General features: G+C 43.4%; 1 protein-coding gene across 1 annotated transcript; it reads left to right on the forward strand.

Annotated features, from left to right (window-relative positions):
- The first annotated feature begins 1,656 nt into the window (after positions 1-1,656).
- Positions 1,657-18,439, forward strand: slc12a1 (solute carrier family 12 member 1). The gene is made up of 26 exons (XM_061670875.1): positions 1,657-1,982; positions 3,723-3,863; positions 4,835-4,910; positions 5,635-5,730; positions 5,811-5,950; positions 6,766-6,876; positions 6,983-7,094; positions 7,894-8,021; positions 8,162-8,246; positions 8,393-8,550; positions 8,648-8,755; positions 9,840-9,963; positions 10,095-10,196; positions 10,733-10,888; positions 10,974-11,073; positions 11,704-11,815; positions 11,907-12,047; positions 12,911-13,017; positions 13,102-13,184; positions 13,362-13,487; positions 14,853-14,981; positions 15,104-15,215; positions 16,251-16,337; positions 16,403-16,538; positions 17,552-17,619; positions 17,710-18,439. The coding sequence occupies exons 1-26, from the start codon at positions 1,737-1,739 to the stop codon at positions 17,843-17,845; spliced, it is 3,120 nt and encodes a 1,039-aa protein (XP_061526859.1). The 5' UTR covers positions 1,657-1,736; the 3' UTR covers positions 17,846-18,439.
- The last annotated feature ends 863 nt before the right edge of the window (positions 18,440-19,302 follow it).

Here is a 19,302-nt window from a genome sequence, read left to right on the forward strand (position 1 = left end):
GAATTCTTCACATTCTAGAAATAAAAATAATGTTAAAAATAAAATACACTATCATACAATGTTATTTTTCTCATTAAAAACATCTCGCATACTTGAGCGGCTGGAATGGATTCATTTGCATTCCCATTCATTTCACTGGGGAGAAATGATTTGAGATATTTGTTTGGAGTTACAAGTGTGGCAGTGGGCGTGGTAACTTTTACGTACCGTGTTCCTATTACGTCAGGAATTTGTTTTTTGATATATTCTCCGCAATGTACAATTGGTACTTGTCCACATTGCAGGGAGAAGAGCCACCTTTGAATAAAAACAAAACAAAACGCTGCAGTGTCCCCATCTCCTGAGCCCTTTCAGCAATATCATGACGATTTCCTGCCTGCGCTGTGGTAGCGCGAACAATTTGTTCAGTTATTTGAGGTGAGCTCCAGACTGCAAATGAAGTCAGACAAAAGAAGTCTAGTGGTGCCGCCGGTTTGAAGGATGTTTATGTCCAGACGGAAGGACCAGGCAAGCCCAACAAAGGAGGCGGCAGCGTGGAGCACTTTTTGTTCCCCAATCTGTGTTAATGGCTCCACCAGTCAAAGTTATGTGCTTCCTTCTGACTGAGCTTGAAACAAAGATAAGAATTGAAATCCAGGATTCCACTGTGGAATTTTTTTTTTCTCTTCGGCATGACTCATTCAGTACAATTCCTGAAGAAAACGGTTCCAACCACTGTGTTCTGACTGCGATAAGCGGTGTGCCAGGGATTGCTTCCGTTCCATCTGTACATAAAACATAGGCTGGACGACGACTACTCAGCATTGCAAAGCAGCCACAAGGTCATTAGTGTACCTTTCACTGGTGCATAAATCATAGAGTGTGTCAGTAATAAGGAAGTTTACCTGTTAAAAAGTATTTTAAAGGCAGTTCAGGAATCATGTGGCTGTAGAGAACTGCCTTGGGCACGTTCCTGTAATTCAAGGTCTCACATTAACTCATTTTATGGCCATTTCGTCACTTCAAGTCAATGCCGCCAATTTCCCTTCAAAGACAAATAGCATTCATTTTGCCAATTGTAGAAATAGAACAGACTCACTGTTAAAAGTGACATTTTAACTTATTGCAGACCGCTATGCTGCAGATCTTTATAAAAGCATTCATCATCATTAGTCTTCCGTGCTCTCTGCTGATTCGTCGTGCGCTTCCTCAATGGGAACTTCCATGTGGAAATGTTTCGGGGATTCATCCAAAACACATTCTGGTCAAAGGAAATACCCGTAGCGCCATAAAGTGCCACCGCGGAACAACACGTGCTGTTACCTGCACTTCAGACAATAATATTAGTAATCAATTCTCCAGAGCTCAGGCAACGAGCGCCGTTATCTCTTTCATTGGGCGTTTATGACTTAGTTAATCGTTAAGCAATGCCTTTGTGATGGAGCAAGGACATATTGGACACCTGGCGTTTGGTTTTCTGAGGGTTGATCCTGAGAGTTAGCCAATAGCCGAAATAGCTCGCTTATGACCCTGGGATGTGGAGTATAAAGGTGAGACGTCCGAGATGCATTGAGTCTGTACGCAAGGAGAAGCTCTGAGAAGAAGTTGGACTCCAGAGTAATATAGCGTGCGTCGATAAACCACTTGCTGCGGCGCTCGGCTCTTCAAAAACATTCTCGGATGCCCGAAGACGTCAAACCCACGCAGGTGTTTTACCCTTGACTTTTTAATCCCGAGAAGCTCCTTCAGCGTTCCTGATGGAGAAGGTCAAGTCTAACGGCGGCGAGCACGTGAACCCCGCTTACGATTCCATCCTGGACGGGCCGCCGGTCTACGAGAACGACGACGATCACCGGACGGTCCGGCCCTCGGTGGTCAGCGCCTTCGGTCACGACACTTTGGACCGCGTGCCCAACATCGACTTTTACCGTAACGCCGGCAGCGTGAGCGGGCATCGGGCCGTGCGGCCGTCGCTGCAGGAGCTACACAATGTCTTTCAAAAGGTGAGTGATCAACGTGATCGGTTCTGTTCCCTTGCAAATATCCGCAATCCACGTTTTCTCATTTACTGTGGAATTGATGCAGCAAACCTCCACGGGTAGCAAAACTACTAACACTCTGAAAAAAAGAGCCCCTTGTAAAAGTAGGAGTACCGATTCAACTCCTTTACTTATTTAAAGGTAAAAATATGCATACTGCGAAATGTGAAAAGGACAAAAGTAACTCAACTGCACACAAAATAGTTTTCCTCTTTTATCAATTTGCATAATGCTTGTACTAAAAAAAAAAAATAATAATAATAATAATAATAAAAATAAATAAATAAATAAATGTCTTCCTTTCCAGACTTGTTTTGCAAACCGTGTGAACTGACGAACAAAAAAAAGAAAAAAAACCCCAAAGCTAAATTAGCAAATGGTAACAACTGAAAAACAAAATACACCTTTCCTGCATATCGCTGGCGTTGGGCAGAATGCTCACATCTCCAAAACCATCGCAAAATGTCATTAACATTGCATCGTCGAAGAAAGCAAGCCATTTTCACACACTTTAGAAACCCACCCCCCAAAAAAGAGAAAAATAACAGCACCACGTTGGAAGTGACCAATTAACAACATGACATTTTTTGCACGCCGGAATCTGGTACAATAATAATAGAAAACACAACCTATTCTCCACAAATCATTCCTGCAGGCAACAATATCAAACAATTCTCTGAGATGAGGCCACGTCTCGGAATGTTTTGCCTTTGTCCTGAATTCTCCCTCGGTCACGTTTTTCCCCGTCACTGCTATCGCAGTTGTTGTTTTTTTCTGGCATGTACATAAACGACCCCAACATATCAACCAGTCAGCATCTCAACCGCGTCGAGGTCCTTTTTTACATCTCGGAGACAAACAATATCAAAACAGGTAACAAAGCTATTTTGATCAAGGGCTACCATATGCAGATATCTCGTTTTAAATGTATGAAATTAAAGTACAATGTTGGGGGAAAAAACACATTCAAGTAAAGTACAGAAATGTTGAGAAATCCACTCAAGCATTTGTACTTCCCATTACTGGAAACGTCCGTCCACTGAAGTTTACTGATGTATAAAGCTGCTTTCATTGTCCACAATTCACCTATTAGCTCAAAAGAAAAGAAAAACGAGGCTCTGTAAGTTGTTCCTTCGTCGAAGTATTTGACACACGCAAGACTTCTACTGCTTCTTTTGTTCGACCTTTATCCCGCTTTCGATTGCAATAGAGATGGGGATGTAGATCATTTAAGTTTTATAGGCTGGGCTAGATTATTAGCCTTTCTCGACTTGCTTTAAATCATTCTCTATGCTGTCAGATGTCTAAACTAGAGTGCAAACACGGACGGTAAATAGCACAAACAGTTCTCGGAATGATCGGTGGCCTGGTCACATAGTTTGGGGTACTTTGAAATAAAAATCTTCATTCACTACAATGAAGAGGACGACGGCAACATCAAACGCATCGGCGATGTCAGACTACGCAAGATGCTTGGGAGTCGTTTAAGGCGCTAGATTTATCTTCATAGACCACTTAGAAGGACTTTTGTGTTTTTCTCTTGAGTTCTCAAGGGCAGACAAAACAGCAGCGTAATAGACATTGACATTCCATTTCTCAATCTTCATCCCGATCGCAACGTGCACGTTCGACCTCTAAGTAAACCGCATAACGGTAAAAATGCCGCTTCTCTGGTTTCTCCGCCGGAAAATGCCTTTCCCGCAGAACGGAGCCATCTCGGTGCCAGACACCGTGGAGGACGACTGCGAGGGGAGCGACGGCACCCCCTCCGACGACGTGGAGTCTGCCGTTCCCCTCGACGGCGGCAAAGGCGCCGTGAAGTTTGGCTGGATTCGGGGGGTCCTGGTAAGTTCTGCCGGGCCGTGACAGGCTCCCATCGTTTTGGACAAGCAGCCGACGGAAAACCCGATGAGCGTTGAGTCGCTAGCCGACTAGTGTGCTGGATTTACATCTTCTGGAATGCTCTTTAACAGTAAGACAATTCAGCGCACTAGTAGAACGACTAGAGTGCACTATTTGTATGACTAGGGCGCACTAGTGGAACAACAAAAGGTGCACTCCTAGTATAACATAACTTGTGGTATTTCTTTCCATTACAGCCTCCACTATTGTATGACATTTCTGCGCACTAGTACAATGACAAGGGTGCAATAGTTAAACGAGTAGGGTGCAGTTTTACAATTGTGTCTTACTAGTGATGTTTTTCCCCTATTGTATTACAATCCTGCACACTAGTAAAACTACTATTGCTTCCTATTAGAATGAGTTGGGTGCACTGGGAGAGCTCCCGTCTTACTAGTGACATTTCTTCTACTACTGTATGACATTTCTGTGCACTAACAGATTGACGATGGTATACTAGTACAGCGATTCTCAACCAGCGTGCCGGGGCACATTAGTGTGCCGTAAAGCGCTCTTCAAGTGTGCATTGGTAAATTATAAAATTTGACATAATTGGTCCAGAAATGGCGGCACGGCGGACGACCGGTTAGCACGTCGTCGTTAGCACGACCGGGGTTCAATTTTTCAATTGTAAAATATGCGCCTTGGCTCCATAAAGGTTGGAAATCACTGCACTAGTAGAACGATTAGGGCACACTAGTTGAACAACTACGGCTCACTAGTCGAGCGACTGTCATACGAGTTCCATTTTTCCACTACTATTACTGAATGACATTTCTGCCCACTAGTGGAATGACTGGAGTTTAGACTTTAGAGTTGTTGTTGTTTTTTTTCCGAGTATTTCTGCTGTCTTCCAACCCTACTGCAGATGAAGGCGCTCGCTCACTCGCACTCGGGACATTTGTCACCCACAGGTGAGATGCATGCTGAACATTTGGGGCGTCATGCTGTTCATCCGCCTGTCCTGGGTGTTCGGACAGGCCGGCTGGGGTGAGTCACTTTTGTCTTGCCAGCCGCCGATTTGAACTCGGCGCTCTCGATTTGGTTGTTGGCTTTCATGCTATCGGTCCGATTTCGAGGTACACAAAAAACACACATTTATTGTGGCAGTCAGTGTTGTTTACAATTGGAATGTTTAGTTATTGGGCCCCTGAAGCTCCAAGAGAGATAAGTCACAGTTTCTAGCAGTCTCGAATGTCGCATGAATTCAACAAACATGGCAGACATCTTTTGAATGGGACAACACTGCACTGACGAATTGCACTTTGCTACAGTGTTAAGTCGGGTTTGCCGTCCGCTCCGAAAACCTCAACGCACAGCCATGAATGCCTAAATCGCTGGCAACCAAAGTGAGTACACCCCGAAGTGAAACTATCCAAATTGGGCCCAATTAGCCCTTTTTCCTCCCCTTCGTCCCGCGAAAAGATATAACAACAAACTTTTAAAAATGTGAATTGTCTGCTCACTTTTGTGGGGGCAGTGTGCATTTCCCTTGCTCAAGAACTTATTGATCAGCCCTGTTTTGAAAAGACCGAAGCGGGAGCCAAATGACCAGGCTCTAACCTGCAGCCTCAGCCTCTTTTGAGACTGTCTGCAAAGGTGACCGTGGGTAGGAAGGTTTGATTTAACAAACAAAGCGTTGAATGATTGACCAAGAATATATGATTGCTGAAGATGAGTCCGTTCGAAAAGTATTGATTTGTGCACATTCCAGGTTTGGGAATAGTGGTTATTGCTCTGAGCTGTGTGGTGACAACGATTACTGGCCTTTCCATGTCAGCCATTTGCACTAATGGTGTGGTCAGGGGAGGTAAGACAAAACACCCCTGAAGACACCAATGAATAAGTTGCACGAAGATGAATGGTCTTCTACGTGTGTGTCATTTTTAGGAGGGGCCTACTACCTGATATCTCGCAGCTTGGGACCGGAGTTTGGCGGGTCCATCGGCCTGATTTTTGCCTTTGCCAACGCCGTGGCTGTAGCCATGTATGTGGTCGGCTTTGCAGAGACCGTTGTGGATTTACTCAAGGTGCGCAATGTTCAAATGAGCTGATGCTCAGTGCGTCCATGTTTGATGAGCCATTGTGAACGGAACTATCGCGCTGTCGTGTTTCTTTGCTGTTTTGACGCTCAGGCCAAAGCGCCGTTTAACTCATTCACCGCCAGTCATTTTCAAAGCGCAGTCTCCCATTTTGCCAACATTCGACACGGAATATTTGGTTCTCTGACAATGCACAGTCAAAAGTAAAAGAAAGAGCAGACTTTTCATTCACCAGAAAAAAAAAAAAAAAAAAGTTCGGATTCTAGTCTTTTTCATTCTTTAGTTATCAGCAGTAGACTATTGTTCGGTTTCACCAAAACACGGTTTCTGACCAAAAAAGCGGCGAAAACTAGCTTTTACTGAAAAAAAAACCATGTCAAGCAGAACAGTGACTTTGACGCTAATATTCTTTTTCTTTTGTGACATCTCCATTTGGCAAAATAATGATTTATTTACACATACCCAACTAAGAACTGCGCCGTGAGTGATGCCGACTCACCGCATGGCTCAAGTCGAACATCAGTGGCTTTTTTTTACGTAGAAAAACCTTCACTCCATGAAATCGTCATCTTTTCTCACCATCTACAGGGATCTATTAGTCATACAGGGGTTTACAAAGCTGAATTTCACATACAAACTAAGCGAGACCCTCTTCCACGCCTACACATTGAAAAACGTACTTGACGAATATATGCGTCGCTGGCAGTAAACGGTTCGATTCCATCGGACGAATACAAACGTCCAGGGCAGTGAATATGGCTGCCGTAGCTCATACCGTACGTGACGTTGTTTTCTCGCTTCAGGATTACGATGTACTCATGGTGGATCCATTAAACGACATTAGAATCGTTGGAGTCATCACAGTGGTGCTGCTGTTGGGCATATCTGTCGCTGGAATGGAATGGGAGGCCAAGGTTAGCGTCACGTTGAGTGTTTTGTTTGAAAAGCCTCAAGCATATTGTGGGAATGCTTATGCTTTTTAATGCAATCAATTCAACCAAATCCCGCTGCCACTCGTAGGCCCAGATAGTTCTACTCATCATCCTGTTGGCGGCTATTGTCAATGTAATTGTGGGCACCTTCATTTCTCCTACCGCTGACAAGAAATCCAAAGGAGTGTTTAACTATGACGGTAAGAAAACGACTCACCAAACATAAGCATTTCAAATTGTAAGCACATACAATACAGCGGTGCCCGGAGATATGAGCTTCATTCATTCCATGACCGTCCGTGCTCGTAACTTCACTTGTATCGCAAATAATCTTGCCTCGTTAAAAGGAATGAAAATGCCATTCATCCGTTCCAGCCCTTCTCCCCCAAAAACTACATTTTGTGTTTATGGCTTTAAATAAGGAAAATAGCACTTTATAAAATGGTACTTTATAAAAACATAAAGTAATGACATGATTGAATAGAATGTAAAGAATCGAACAGTCTGCGCGTCATCATTTATTGCCGCAATTTATCCTTTTGGTGTGCCTGCCTTGACTGCCAAGAGGCAGTTTAATACAGTCACGCAGCAACAAGCAAATATTAGAAGAATACTTCTTCTAATATTAATGTAAGTGACTCAGTAAGATGCTAAAATATTAGTATTTGTTTTGAAGAGGATATAGAATATGAGTAAGTTGCTATAATATTAGTTTCGTGTTTTTTGGGGTTTTTTTTTTTTTTTTTGCAGAGAATATAGAATATGAGCCTGTGAGTATTGTTGTATCATATGTGAACGTGTTTCCACCATTTGCGTTCAAACGTCCGTTGCTTAAAGGGTCCTAAAAGCGTCGCTAGCGATTGTAATTGTTTGCGTGTCAATGGCGTTATCCATTGAATGTTAGCATTAAGCTAGCTGAGCCACTTGTATATTAAGGCACCACTGTATTTTTTTCTGACAGTACATTTGATGCCATTTTCTCTTTATTTGTCTTCGCAGCGTATATATTTTTAGAGAACTTTCCGCCGGACTTCAGGGAAGGGGAGTCATTCTTTTCAGTGTTTTCCATTTTTTTCCCCGCTGCAACCGGGATCTTGGCTGGAGCCAACATTTCCGGCGACTTGCGGGTAACTTTTTCCGCGCAAACAAAGTGTCATTTCCCAGCACGCTGTCATCTTCTTCACAGAACCATTTTACTGTAGTGTCGTTGGTGGCGATTACCAATGGAAAATTGGACAACAAAGGTTTTTTTTTTTCTATTTTCCAGGATGCTCAGGCGGCCATTCCTAAAGGCACCTTATTGGCTATTCTGATCACTGCCATCACCTACCTGGGCGTGGCCCTGTGTGTCTGTAAGTACAACATTATATAAAAAACGTGTATAGTTTCCTCCTCGAATCTATTTTCTGGAGGCAGTTCAAACTTCGGTTTGCTTACAATTGAATTCCCCCCGTGAGAAATAATGCAAAAATTCTTTCTATTCCTCGTCTTTGGTCAGCTGCCAGCGTTGTGCGTGACGCGACAGGAAACACAACTGACCTCATCGCTCCTGGAGCGCCGTGCGGAGGATTCACCGTCGCGGCCTGTGAGCTCGGCTACAATTTTTCTTCCTGCGCGGTAGAAAAATGCAAATTCGGCGCGATGAACAACTTCCAGGTAAAGACATGATATAAATGTGTTAGCCTCACCTGCACTATGAGGGTTCCAAGGAAGTGTTTTTTTCAAATTTTTTTTGGACTAATGTGCGCTACAGGTGATGACTCTGGTGTCAGCTTTTGGTCCTCTGGTCATAGCTGGAACTTTTTCAGCCACACTCTCGTCTGCCCTGGCTTCTCTTGTCAGTGCTCCCAAAGTCTTCCAGGTCAGTCATTGCCAAACATTTCAAAGATATATGATATGATACTAAAGTGGCGACTTGAGATACGAGTGACCCTAGCTTCGGAATTTTTCGCGTTCCGAGCCGTCGTCGGGCCGATTTCTTTGAATTGAGATACTGAACGAGCGTTGTTTGGCGGCAGTGAACGTCACAACAAGCGGCAATTCGGCAGATGGTGGACGAGTCTTCAAAACAGAGGCTTCAAGCTGTTTAATGTCACTCCCAGTTGAAGCTTATTGTAGACGTAAACATAAAATCCAAGATAACTCCACAATGTTTCTTTCAAACAACCAAATATCTTTGCCTTTTTGTCCACTCGCTGAATTCTAACACATAATGGACAACGTTATTGACGGGCTTACGAAGTGGCGGTGTCGTACGGTGACGGTGAGCTCAGCTCAGCTCAGTTCGCAACAAGCAGCAGTCGTGAGCGATTCTTCCGAAAAGAGCCTTCGTGGTGATTGATGCCACTCCCAGACAAGTTTGTCAAACTAAACATCAAACAAAGAGAATGACATGCCGTGTGTTTTAAACAACCGCTTAGTATCGTGACCTCGGTTTAGCTTAATGCTAACAAACAATGCAAAACGCCATAGAAAGGCCGACAAATTGCGCTTGTGTTGCGATGTCATGTCCCTTTAAACAATGGCTATTTGAATACAAAGGGTGCAGCAACACATGTAGGACAGACCGACTGTATCACACTACCTACCGGTGGCTGAGTCGCACACAGCAGGAGGAGGCTCAATGAATTAATTCATCACGATGCACTAACTGTTCAATTATTTAGATTCCATTGAATGATGCTATTATGTTTGTCATCCTTCCATTCATTCTCTGTACCACTTATCTTCACGAGGGTCGCAGTGACATGTTTCTATGAAAATAACGTGTTCTATTTTCCTCAGTAAAAAACAAAAGGTTCCAAAATGTTTTGTTTTTGGGGGGTGCACGGAACCAATTCAACTTCTATCTCGAGGCACCACTGTATACAACTTGAAAGACTTGACCAAATAGGTCCTTTCCGGATTCAGTTCAAGTACATGATTGGCCGTGACTTGTGCCTCAGGCGCTGTGCAAAGACAACATCTACAAGGCCCTGCACTTCTTTGCAAAAGGACACGGCAAGAACGACGAGCCCATCCGGGGCTACATCCTCACCTTCTTGATTTCCGTGGCCTTCATTCTCGTCGGTCTGTCACCAAGTTTATCTTGTGATGCGATTATTACTCGAGCGAAACACGTAGTCGTTTCGAAGTTTTTGATATTGCAGGGATTGTTTTACGAATGTTGTTCCAATAAGTATATGTCCTTGTCTGCGTAGGGAATCTCAATACCATCGCGCCCATCATTTCAAACTTCTTCTTGGCGTCCTACGCACTTATCAATTTCTCCTGCTTCCATGCATCCTACGCAAAGTCTCCAGGTGAGTACCTGAAGAGTTTTAAAACCATACACGTGCACGCGCCTGAAGGCGCTCGAAATCGACAAAAACAAGTATTAACAGGAATGTAAAAGACAATTTGTGTGGTTAGAATTCTTCATTTGGATTTCGAAATACCCGAAAAGCAGTGCCCGTCCGTATTTGTCATTCGGAAAGTCTCACGCCGCAAAAGGTGTATGCGGCTTAATAACATTCTGCCATCTATTGGTCTATTTGAAGTGTTTTATCTGTCTCTATACGGCGCTGGCGTGAATAGATGGGCAAAGATGCGTGATTCGTCGTCGTCAAGAAATGCGTGAACGCACAAAACGTAACTTCCCGTGGAACACCTGATTAAAGGGAAAGATGTATCTTGGCGAAGAGCACAATGCTTGGGATGGAGTGGGAATGTTACGTAGCGGTTGTAGTTTGCAGTTGTACAGAAAGCAATTGTAACAGGCGAATTGTTTGAAGCAGCTCCCGTTGCAGGCGATTGTATCTGACCTAACGGCTAAGCTTGCCCCGTCCTGCCCGACCAGGTTGGCGACCAGCCTACCGCTACTACAACATGTGGTTGTCCCTGCTGGGTGCTCTTCTGTGCTGTGCTGTCATGTTCGTCATCAACTGGTGGGCCGCGCTGATCACTTACGCCATTGAAATCCTCCTTTACATTTATGTCACTGTCAAGAAGCCGGGTGAGCTGTGTGTGCGTGTGTCATGGCCTTGTTTTGCCCTTTGACCTCCGGGACGCTGGCGCTCAACCGTTACGCTCTTCCCCAGACGTGAACTGGGGCTCGTCCACTCAAGCGGTGACGTTCGTCAGCGCGGTCAGCAATGCTCTGTCGCTAACCGGAGTAGAAGATCACGTCAAGAACTTCAGGTAGAGGGTTTGCAGGATTTCAATACTGCTTTACATGCATTTGACTGTACTTTCAAGCAGTGGCCGGCCGTGCGTTTGCTCCCTCGGCCTTCGGTGGGGATTCACCCGACTTAATCCAATCCTACGAGTTAACGTCCAGCATCGAGGTCCGCTTGCCTTCAGTTAACCTTTGTGGATCACCTTGACCTGGATGACTGAGAATCTACACAGACACAGTTTTGCCTCACTCGAAACACGTAGCTCAACTCGCGCACACTAGAATGCGGGCGTCAAGCTGGATATCGAATAAATGCTCAGACAGCTTTGCTAGTTTATGCACCTGTGAGTGCTCAGTGTTTCATTCACCGCAAGAATGTTGTTGTTCCATGACACGCGGGCAGTATGTGTACAGCGCAATGTTGAGCTGTGCATTCCCGAGCCGTTTCGCAACCACGGGGTCGTTTCCAATCTGTCCTGTTGCGCTGCGCTCGCATTGCCATGACACACATCCAAGGAATGGGAGAAAAACAAATCAAATGGGTTCACTTTAACTCCACGGCGTCAATCCAGCACTGAATAGCAACATGTTGTCATGATTCGAAATGGAAGACGTTTCTTTTTCTCGCTTTGACGCACGCTCGTTTTGTTCAGGCCTCAGATCTTGGCATTGACCGGGGCCGCTCGGACCAGGCCAGCTCTGCTGGATCTGGCTCACTCGTTTTCAAAGAACTACGGATTCTGCCTCACCTGTGAAGTGTTTACGGTAAAGTCAGATTGTCAGATCTTACTGCTGTAAAGCATCGCGATTTGTGTCGCTCGCCAAAGGAAATGGATGTCCACATTTGTCTCTACAGGGTCCAAGAGTGGCAGCCCTTCCGGAGATTAACACTGGCACGGAGAAGAACCAGCAATGGCTGAAGAAGAACAAACGTAAAGCATTTTACACCGCCGTGGCCTATGACAAATTCAGGGAAGGAGTTGAAACGCTGCTGCAGGTATGTATGATAATGTGACACGCACACACACTCACAGAAAAATCTATGTTGTTAATGTATAACTGGAGAAGGAAACAAACACACATCGCAGATGTTGTTTTTTACTGACCTTTGTTGAGTATCTATTGCTATGCGCTGAAGGATCTGGCGAGATGCGCAGAGAGTTAATGAGAAGCAGGAAAACAATCTTATGGCTTCCACTATCACACCTCAGATAAGACCTCGCCTCGTTTCGTCGTCGGGATTTGGGACTTCAAACAGCGAGGCAGCCCCAAGGCGGTCATTGATTAACACCGTCGCGGCTGAGGGCCCCCACGCGCGAGATGTGCACATTCATCTGCTCTCAACTCGCGGCAGTAAAACAGCGGCACAACTTTGCGTTGGGAAACTTTTGCTCTCGTGTACGACCACTAACAGGTCACTGGAATTCATCCGTTTTTAACCCGAAATAATTATACTCTTATGAGTATTGAGCAAACTTCATTCTATGTTTTGCCCATTCAAAATGTTCACATTTTTCAAGCGTGGATGTCCGCTCTCACTTCAAAGTGAGTGGAGATATTCACCCCGAAAAACTGACAATGAATAAAATATCAGCACGTAACTTTGAGCGACAGTTTGGAGGTTGAACAATTTGTCATTAACCCACAAACATTTCAGAAAATGTCATCGGGAAAGTCAAAGTCACAATACGTAAATGAGCTCTCCGGGTGGCGACTTTATAATTGCGTTGTCATGTTCGGTCCACAAATGGAAAGAAATTGAGTGAACAGGCAGTCAACGTGCAGGTACGCACTCTGCCACTGAGCCAACGCGGCTTTCTTTTTTTCCCACCGCGTGAGCGACTGTCCCGACGTTCGCAGGCGTCCGGTCTTGGCCGCATGAAGCCCAACACGCTGATGATCGGCTTCAAAAGAAACTGGAGGACGTCAGGTTCCGAAGCAGTCCAGAGTTATGTGGGAGTGCTGCAGTGAGTCAACACCGTGAATCCTCGCCAATAAACTAAGCGCCAATGTTACTTGCATGAAACTGGTCCCTTTTGTTTTTCTGACAGTGACGCCTTTGACTTTGAATATGGAACGGTGATTTTGAGGATGAACCAGGGACTCGACGTTTCACATATTGTTGAGGCAGAAGGTCTGCATGGACTTCCCATACATCAACATTTATATCATTTGTAAATGATCTATTTATCGATTTACTGGGTTTCGGGTTGGGGTTAACTAAGATACCCATCGATCGAGCTATCTGTCATTATTGTCAGCCTTCAAAACAGCTTTCCCATTCTATTCTTTGTGTAAATGTTTTCTGCAGAGGAGATGCTCAAATCGGCAAAAGAGCAACAGGCGCTGGAGAGCGATTTCATGTCCAATGGGGGCAAAGCCAAAGGATTGTTCAGAAAGTCCAGAAAATCCTCTCAGCAAGTGCTCACCACCCGAGGTAAGCTTTAACGCGCGCTCTAGTTGTAAAGGCGGCATCGAGATAAATCCTTTAAATCTACTGTCTTGAACGTCAAGGGCATTTGCCAAAGCGATGTCTCTCCGTCCTTTTTTGGAAACTTCTCCAGAGTCCCGTGAGGATATAAATCAAGTCAAAGATTTGTCTCGGGAAGTAACCCAATATTAAGGCTTCTTTTGTTCCAGCATCTCCAAGCACGCACGATGCTTGGACCAAGATGACAAGCAGTGGTGGGAAGTATACCAAGTACCAACACTGTGCTTAAGTCGATTTTTCAGGTATCTCTACTTTACATGAGTATGTATTTTTAGGGCAACTTTTTATTTTTACTCGCTACATTTGGAAATAGATATCTGTACTTTCACCTCCAAAATAGGCTTGTTCCTTTTTTTCAACCTGCGCGGCTGATGACACAAAAACGACGGGAATAAAAGTGTGGCAAAGTCAACCGCTGTTGATTGAGTGACATTCAAAACTGAAATAATCCGGAAAAAAACAAACCCATTTGAGGTACAAGTGTATTTTTTTCCCAGTTGTTATCGTTAGCGAATTTGGCATTTTTGTTACACAGTTTGAACGTTAGCAAAGCAACGTGAAAGGGAAGTTTCGATAGCATTGAAAGCCAACGTAATGCTACCAAGCTCAAACAAAATCATGAGTTAATAAGAGTGGGAAACTGTTTTGTGTGCAGAGAAGTTTCAGTAACAATTCATTTTTACTTTTGTACTTAAGTACATTGATCGACTGACGGCAGGAGTCGGCGAAATCCATTTCATTTCATTTCGCAGGAGTGATTCAACCTTTATGACTGTCACTAACGCTTTAGCGCAATAGTGGTCGAAGGCCAAACGTCTCTCGATTCTATCAATATTTCATGAAAGATGATACATACAGTCACATTTCTTGATCCTCCTATCATGCGGATGCACTGGCATCTGAGGTAAAAAGGGACTGCCCCGTGTCGGTCACAATTGGAACTAAACCTTGATTGAGACCAATATCGACCTGAATCATTTCTGCACATAACTTCAAAAGGACAAATGAAAGTCGGAGCTTTTTTGCGTTGACTTAAATCAGTACTTTGACTTGTGTCTTTTTACCTAAACAAAACAATCTATACTTCTCAGCCTGTGAGTACTTATGCCGGCTCTGACGACAAATGTCTCGTTTGTATCTAATTGGAATCCTGCGTCCGTGGAACACATTAGACCGACAGGATGTGTCTTCTTGCTGATGCACTCATTTCCTCCATCTTCCCTCTGCGCAGCCACTCGGCGATTTAGAACGCTCGCTCTCGTCCAATTCTCATGCTTGCGATGCTTTGTTTTGTTTTTGTCTGCCACTCAGTGTCGGTGTGCGGCCCCCCGCCGCCACAGGTTGCTAAGAAGAATGAGAAGCTGGTGCAGGCCAGTGCTCAGTTTAAGACCAAACAGCCCAAAGGAACACTCGACGTGTGGTGGCTCTTTGACGATGGAGGTGGGTGACGCTTGTACCGTGTGTTCCTAGAGTTGAATAAAGAACTATACAGAATGTTTGCAGCAAGCATTTTGTGTGTGCGCGTGTGTGTGTGTGTGTGTGTGTGTGTGTGTGTGGGGCAGGTCTCACTCTGCTGCTCCCCTACATCCTCACCACCCGGAAGAAGTGGAAAGACTGCAAAATGAGGATCTTCATTGCGGGGCTGCCCGGACGTAGCGAGCTGGATAAACAAGAGTGAGAGGAATCCGCTCATTGTTTCACCATCAATTGTAGCCTAACGAGCGTGGCGCCGATTAACTGTCGATGTGGTGTGCCAACGGGCCAAGGCATGACATTAGAAAAGTTTCTGGCCGGTGAATAAACATACATTTAACAGTTACCGTAATTTCTTGTGTATAATGCGCACCCCCAGAGTTGACCTCAAAATTCTGGAAAACTCTTCTACCTATGTATAATGCATTTTTAAAATGCATGATTTGCTTCTACCAATATGATCAAAACATGGTTATCTGTATTTTGTTAGTTTTTATCAAAGAATTATTCTGAAGCTAAGCACTTTATTTGAACGCGTAATACTTTTTTTTATTTATTTGCTCTTATTTTGCAATTCACAGTCCCACTTTTATTTATTCAATTAGAAAACACACAGTTGTGCTCATATGTTTGATTACCCAGGCAGAATTTGTAAGATGGGTACAATTCTTTAAAGAAAACATGGAGGACCAGGCGAAACACATTTAATTGTGTTTTAATGGGATTCAAATTAAACTGTCAAGCATTTCAGCAAGGCATTATAATTAAACAAAACATAACCGTAACGAAATTAATGATGATGAATGATGTTTAGTCATCAGTCGTATTTAAAAAAAATAAAACGGATGGCTCAGAGAATGGATGGATATTTCATACATTCTGCCAGGGTATGTAAACCTATGAGCACGACTGCACATATATGCTGTCATACTGGAATGAAAGTGTAGGCTACAACTTTTTTATAACCTCTAGGTACCGGTGGCCTATATTAGAATGAAAGTGTACACCTTTCTCATAACCTCTAGGTGGCGGTGGCATTTTGGAATGAAAGTGTACAGGTTTTTCATAACCTCTAGATTGCGGCATACATTGATAAAATGTGAAAGTTTTTTTTCCATTTCCCACTATACCTATGTATAATGCGCACTATTGACTTTTGACAATTTTTTTTGGGGGGGGGAATGTGCACTCTACATGAGAAATTACGGTAATCGCTGTGGCTTTTCTGTGTTGTAGGATGACATTGCTGCTGCAGAAGTTCCGAATTAAATGCACCGACATCGTAGTCATCGACGACATCCACGTCAAGCCCCGTAACGACAGGTACGCGTCGGAATCGCTCCAACGTCCGCCCTTGATGACTCACTCACTTATTTGTATGCCCTCAGCTTGAAGAGGTTTGAGGACATGATTGAACCTTTCCGCCTGCACGAGAGGACCAAAGAAAGTGCGCAGGTTGAAGCCACGCGCAAAACACAGCCCTGGAAGATTACGGATGACGAGCTGGATGAATTTGAGGAGAAGGTATTGATCACACGTTACAAGTGATCACATCATTTTGAACTAGCCTGGATTGAAGAATGTGCCGTGTGAACCGTGGTTTTAGATTTAAAACACTGACTAACTGGGTAGACGACAGCATTGTACTCGCTCTTACACTGTGATGTTTTTTTTTTTTTGTTTAACTAAACTTAAAACTGTACATACAATACAGACACTACATATTGTGTGACTCATAATGAAATGTCACAAATGAAATAACTAAGCAAAATTAATTTAGGAAATTAAAAACAAAATTGACTGAAATATTATTTACATTTTTAATCATGTACCACCCATAAAATTGACTTAGCCCTCAGTACCACCATCATGATCAACATTAAAATACAGTAGCTAGTAGGCCTCAGTGGTCATCAAAAATAAGACAAAGGTTTTATTCCTATACAGCATATTTAATATTACTCTAGGCCACGATTGTATTTTGCAAATTTGAACATTAGCATTGCGCTAAAATATAGGAAACTTTTATAAAAAAAAAAATAAATAAAATAAAAAAAACCCTCTACCCAAATAATGATTTAATTAAAGTGTTTTCTCCATCAAATTGAAATAAAAGTTGCACTTTAATAAATGTTTAAAGATGAAATGAAAATGTATTGAACTTAAAAGTTAAATACAACTGAACTGTTTTTGGGCGGGGATTATTTTGCATACCACCAGAGGGAGCCCACACTTTGACAATCACTGCACAGTACGGATGTATAGACAAACCTCAATTCCAATGAAGTTGAGACATTGTGTGAAATGGAAATGAAAAACAGAATACAATGCTGTGCATATAATTATGTGGATTACGAGACAGATTTGTGTAAATGATTTCAGACTTCGATCACTCTTCTCTAACCAACATAACAGAAAGAAGGAAAAGCTATGCAAACTGGGGCGCTGCCCTTTCTGGAAGATTGCCATTGAGACTTTATCCCAAACAGCAAGATTACTATCAGTCACTAATGAGCAAAACCGCTTCTGCTTTACAGACTAACCTGCAGATTCGACTGAATGAGTTGCTTCAGGAGAACTCCAAATCGGCCAACCTGATTGTGGTGTAAGTAGAACCGTCCGTCCGTGTTAGCGCCATAACCGCTAACCTCGACGTTCAAAAGTCTTGAGTGCGATTCTCTTGACGCCCGTGCAGGAGCATGCCCATCGCGCGAAAGGAAACCATCTCCGACTTCCTCTACGTGGCCTGGTTAGACGCCCTGACCAAGGACCTCCCACCCATCGTCCTCATCAGAGGCAACCACAAAAGTGTGCTCACCTTCTACTCGTGAGAGCCTCGCGCACTCAATCTGCGTGACGCCTGCTTGAAAGAAAAGCTCACACCGTGACAATAAGACATGTCGAAAAAAAACCCTTCCGGGCCCTTTGAGACCAACACTCATCTCATCGGACTCTTTCGGGGCTCCCAATGTCAATAACGCACACTTATGGATTGTTTTAAATGCATGAGATGCATCCATCATACATCGTTTACAACCACACTCAAATCCTCTGAACTAAATTGTACACACAGGTACGGCACACCCGGCCGGGACCTGTTAGCTGCGAACAAATGCGAATAGTAGGAGACTAAACTCGTCAATCAATATTTTTGAGGGGATATTAAACAACTTGTCATCAATGATTTAAGAGCATGACACTTATAGGCATTGACTTTTGGTAATAATACATAACCTTATTTTGTTCGAAAATAAAAAGGGTAAAATACTATCCTACGATCTCCATATTTTATTTCAGTTTAGATGCATTTGAAGTTTTGCTCAGATAACCATTGTTTCATAATCATTTTGAATGTCTGCCATGTGATGTCTTTCTATTTAAGTATACTCTGTGTATGTAAAAATCATTCAAAAATAAAATAAAATAAAAATACATTTTATGTTATTTTTTGGTATGACCGGTGGCTACTGTTTGCTACGGGATATAGTGAATTGAATATTAACAATATGAATATAGTGAAGAGTAATAGTGGGATAATTTAGAACACGGTATTATTTCATAATTTCAAGAGGTTCTCGTGTATTTATTACCATCGTAATGTGATCAAAGGAATCAAGGATCCCGATGTGAAAACAAATGCAGTGTTTTGACCATTAGGAAGGAATTTGTACTACACGTAAGAGGCAATAAAGAGTTTGGTTTCAAATCGTCACGTGGGCACTTTATGCCACGATACACTGAATAGTAGAACAATTGCGGATTATGAAACACATCCAAATGAATACGCTTACACGCGCCTCTCACCCAAAGATAGCTGCTGATGATGAGCGCGACGGAAAAACAGATGGATTGATTGAACGTTGCGTCCTGCCAGAACAGGAAGTACACGGCATTGGCTGACAGGGCGCAAACGCACATGGAAATCCCATAGACCCCATAGGGCCCCCCATTGCGTGGGTTTGCTTGCTGCTGACATACGGCGGCATGTCTGCCATATTTGATGTGGCATATCTGTCCGCAAACAAATGCGAATGGTGCTGAAGACAAGTGGGGGAGAGGGGAGGGAAACAAACAAACATTACACGTGAATTGTATTTTTCCCAGTCTTCATCATTATCTAATCTCGAATATATTGTTAGTTAGTTCACGACGTTAGAAAAGATACTGAAACACAATCAGTCTGCTTTAATGGTCTGCTCCAGAAATCAGACAATATTTATAGTAGAGAGAGGATTCGGACAAATTTAAAGTGAGATAATGCGCTAAGCGATTAATCGATTGTCAAAAT

The sequence above is a fragment of the Phycodurus eques genome, chromosome 2 (genome assembly GCF_024500275.1).
Source record: "Phycodurus eques isolate BA_2022a chromosome 2, UOR_Pequ_1.1, whole genome shotgun sequence".
NCBI lineage: Eukaryota > Metazoa > Chordata > Actinopteri > Syngnathiformes > Syngnathidae > Phycodurus > Phycodurus eques.

Excerpts from the sequence above, each read along its gene's own strand:
- slc12a1 (XM_061670875.1), top strand. The coding sequence starts at position 1,737 with ATGGAGAAGGTCAAGTCTAACGGCGGCGAGCACGTGAACCCCGCTTAC. Across the intron at positions 3,864-4,834 it reads GCTGGATTCGGGGGGTCCTG|GTGAGATGCATGCTGAACAT; the intron begins GTAAGTTCTGCC and ends TGTCACCCACAG. Across the intron at positions 16,338-16,402 it reads GTCAAGCCCCGTAACGACAG|CTTGAAGAGGTTTGAGGACA; the intron begins GTACGCGTCGGA and ends GTATGCCCTCAG.